The sequence below is a fragment of the Arachis ipaensis genome, chromosome B02, assembly GCF_000816755.2.
Source record: "Arachis ipaensis cultivar K30076 chromosome B02, Araip1.1, whole genome shotgun sequence".
Lineage (NCBI taxonomy): Eukaryota > Viridiplantae > Streptophyta > Magnoliopsida > Fabales > Fabaceae > Arachis > Arachis ipaensis.
In genome coordinates, this window is record NC_029786.2 from 101263623 (window position 1) to 101267374 (window position 3752).

General features: G+C 29.5%; 1 protein-coding gene across 1 annotated transcript; it reads left to right on the plus strand.

Annotated features, from left to right (window-relative positions):
* Positions 857-3460, plus strand: LOC107627858 (cytochrome P450 76AD1-like). The gene is made up of 2 exons (XM_016330676.1): positions 857-1687; positions 2855-3460. The coding sequence occupies exons 1-2, from the start codon at positions 857-859 to the stop codon at positions 3458-3460; spliced, it is 1437 nt and encodes a 478-aa protein (XP_016186162.1).

Genomic DNA, 3752 nt, shown 5'->3' on the forward strand with positions numbered 1-3752 from the left:
TCCTTAGTAAACCATGGTGACCTACCACGGTTTACACTCTATATCTTTTGGCCATAATCCGTTGGGACTTGCCACGGTTTATGCACGTTTTGAAACCGTGGTGGGTTGCCACGGATTACATAGAAATGACTTTTTGCACATGCAAGTAACAAGAACCAGTTTTACACATTTGGGTAAACGTTTTCTCTATTCTATTTATTTAAGTAACTTGCCTTTAAATTTGTTTGTTTTTTTTTTTTTTAATAATGCTAGAAAACTAATATTATAGCAATCAATTTCAATGAATAATATAACAAGTTGGCTAAGAAAAAACAGCTTTTCCCTCGTCTTTTTCTCTGATCACTTTAATAAATTCATGGTTAATTAATGGTCAAATTAAAAATAATAAATTTTGATAATATTTTAACATGTTTTTGTCCAAAATATTTATGGCTCTATATATAGAAAAATTACATATAGACAATAAGAATATTAAATAATGTGAATAATTGAGTAAAAAATGTTCAATTTAATTTAATAGGTATGCAGATAGTTATGTTAATTTTTAATTGAATAGTTATTCTTTTTGATTCAGTTTAGTCATGTACAATTAACAATTGCTGGATGTATGTTCAATTCATTAAGTGTGCAGATAATTATCTAATGTTAGAGTTTAGGAGATAATTTAAGAATTGAGAATGAAGTCTATATATACGTATGTGTTATCATCTACTTTATTCGTGTTCAAGATAACACCATCCATTATCATATGGAGTATTATTTTTATTATTACCCAACATTTCTCTTGATGATGGTTATCCTTGTATGGCCATGCCTTCAGTTTTTCATCAAGAAAGTTTCCAAACCCACCATAAAAATGCCACCAGGTCCTTACCCTTATCCCATAATAGGAAACATCTTAGAACTACTTAGCCATAAACCCTATGAATCACTCTTTCACCTTTCCAAAACATATGGCCCCATAATGACTCTCAAGTTTGGAACCTTAACCGCTGTTGTAATCTCTTCTCCAGAGATAGCCAAAGAAGCATTAACCAAACATGACTTAGCATTTTCCAATAGGCAAGTCCTTGATATCACTAAAGCACTTGGCCACAACAAAGTCTCTATGGTGTGGTCACCCGTATGTGATCATTGGAGAACACTAAGAAAACTATGTTCCACAAACATATTCTCCCCTCGAAGGCTTGAATCAACTAGCAAACTTCGCCACAAAAATGTGCAAGAATTGATGAATTTTGTGGGAACATGTTGCACCAAAGGTGAAGCTATTGATATTGGTAATGTTGTGTTCATAACAATAATGAATTCATTGTCCAATACCCTTTTCTCTATGGATCTTGCACACTACTATGGAGCTAGTGATGATGATCATCATGGATCTCATCAAAATTTCAAGGAGCTTATAGAGGGTATATTGGACGATGCTGGAAAGATTAACGTTGTAGATCTTTTTCCAATTCTAAGTTTCCTTGATCCACAGGGCCTTAGAGGAAGGTGTGAAGAATCTTTTAAAAGGTTGTTGGAGGTTTTCAATGATATTTTTGAGGAAAGAATGCGACTAAAAGTATTATCCAACAAAAGCAGCTTTGAAGGAACTTGTTGTGATGTACTAGATTCTTTCTTGGATCTTCTCAAAGTGTATGAGTCTTCAGAACTGAGTCGCCACCTATTACATCTATTTCTAGTAAGTAATACTTTTACACAAGATCTCCAAAATGTTTCCTAAACGAATGATAACTATGCTCGCATAAAAAATACTACTGACGGTTGAGAATAAATTATTGCTCATCGACTTATACGTTTGTCTTATATATATATATATATGGAAAAGTATAGGTAGAATAAAAATATTAAACAATCTAAACAATAAATATATCGGATAGTTATTTTAATATTAAAATTTAAGTGAATAATTTAAAGTGTAGTATATTTTACTTGAATTAGATACAAGTAATTTAGAAGTGTAGTGTGTTTTTATTTGATTGGTGGTTGTTCATATTGTTCAAAAAAATTATTGTTTATCTAGCACTCCCATATATATATATCACACTGTTATTATATTAGGTAGAGAGTACGAATAATCTAGAGAGTTTTACGGATAATTAATATATATTTTATCTTTAAAATTTGTCAAAAATTTTAAAAATATTCTTAAATTTTATTTTATTTTATTTTAATTTTATCTTTAAAATTTTTTATTTGCATCAAATTTTTATATTTTATTCATATATTTCTCTTCTAAAAATTGTGTTTTTCTTTCAAAATTTTTATGTTTATCGTTACAAAATATCTGTATTTTTTTATTATGCATTTTTCTTTTTTTCTATATTTTGTTGGTTTCTCTTTTTTATTTTTTTCATTTTTTCTTTTTTTTCGTAATTTTTTTTAAAATACATAAAGAAACAAATAAATAAATACATAAAAGAAGGAAAAACATGTAGAAGAAGAATTAATAAGAAGTAGAAGATCAAGGAGAAGAAGAAAAGAAGACGACCCAAAAGAGGAAAAAAGAAAAAAATAATAAAAAGAAAAAATACACATAAAAAGAAGAAGTTGGAGAAAGAAGAAGATGTAGATGAAGATGGAGGGGAAGAAAAGAAAAAGGAAAATATGCACGGGAAGATAATCGTTTGAGTAAGATTTAAAAAAAACGATTAGAGGTGATTAATTAAGTAGACTTGGTTATAAAATGAATTTGATAATCGAGTTATTATAATAAATAATATTTAATCATGCGGTGAGTTTATTTATGTTTTCGCAAAATTTATTTCATTTCATTACACAAAATATACACTTTGTTATTAAATTATATTTGATTTCGGATGTTACATATGCATGAATTTTTTGCTAGGACTTATTTATTGCTGGATTAGAGACAACAACAAGCACGGTGGAATGGGCAATGGCAGAATTGGTGCATAACCCTAAAAAAATGGCTAAAGCCAAAGAAGAGCTCTTACAAATTCTTGGTAGAGATGAAAACCCTAAAGAATCAGACATATCAAAGCTAACTTACTTGGAGGCAATTGTAAAGGAAACATTTCGGTTACACACTCCAATTCCCATTTTGTTCCACAAATCAAATTTCAATGTAGAAATTAATGGCTTCAAAGTTCCCAAACATGCAGAAGTTTTAGTTAATTTATGGGCCATAGGACGTAATTCTAGCATTTGGAGTAATCCAAATTCCTTTGTGCCAGAAAGGTTTCAAGAGTGCAAAATGGACACTAAAGACAACAATTTTGAGTTCATTCCGTTTGGAGCTGGAAGAAGAATGTGTCCTGCAATTTCATTGGTACATAGAATAGTACCTTTGATTTTAGCCACTCTTTTGCATTGTTTTGATTGGAAGATTGCGGATGAGAAGCAACCACAAGAGTTAGACATGAGAGAAGAATATGGTCTTACTGTGCGTAGGGCTCAACCACTTTTACTCATTCCAATTCATACCATTTAATATTAGCTGGAAGGAAACTAACTTGCACTAGTCTACTAGTTAGTTTACTAATCCGCTTAAATAAGTATTGAGGATTTAAATATTATTTTGTGTATATAGTAATTTATTGGTCAACGATAAATCCTTAAATAAAACTCAAATTGTAATGAATTAGTCTTTATTCTATCGAGTTAGAAGATACTGTAAAAAACTAAAAAAAAAATATTTAATTTGATAACTATTATTGTGTGTGGATTTTTTATTATCTTTTATCTAAGAATTTTATTTATGTATAATTTAAATTATATGGTGG

What these genes read in the sequence shown, in the direction of transcription:
- LOC107627858 (XM_016330676.1), top strand. Translation starts at nt 857, where the DNA reads ATGCCACCAGGTCCTTACCCTTATCCCATAATAGGAAACATCTTAGAA. An exon ending in ACCTATTACATCTATTTCTA is followed by an intron (nt 1,688 to 2,854) that starts GTAAGTAATACT and finishes ATTTTTTGCTAG; the next exon opens with GACTTATTTATTGCTGGATT.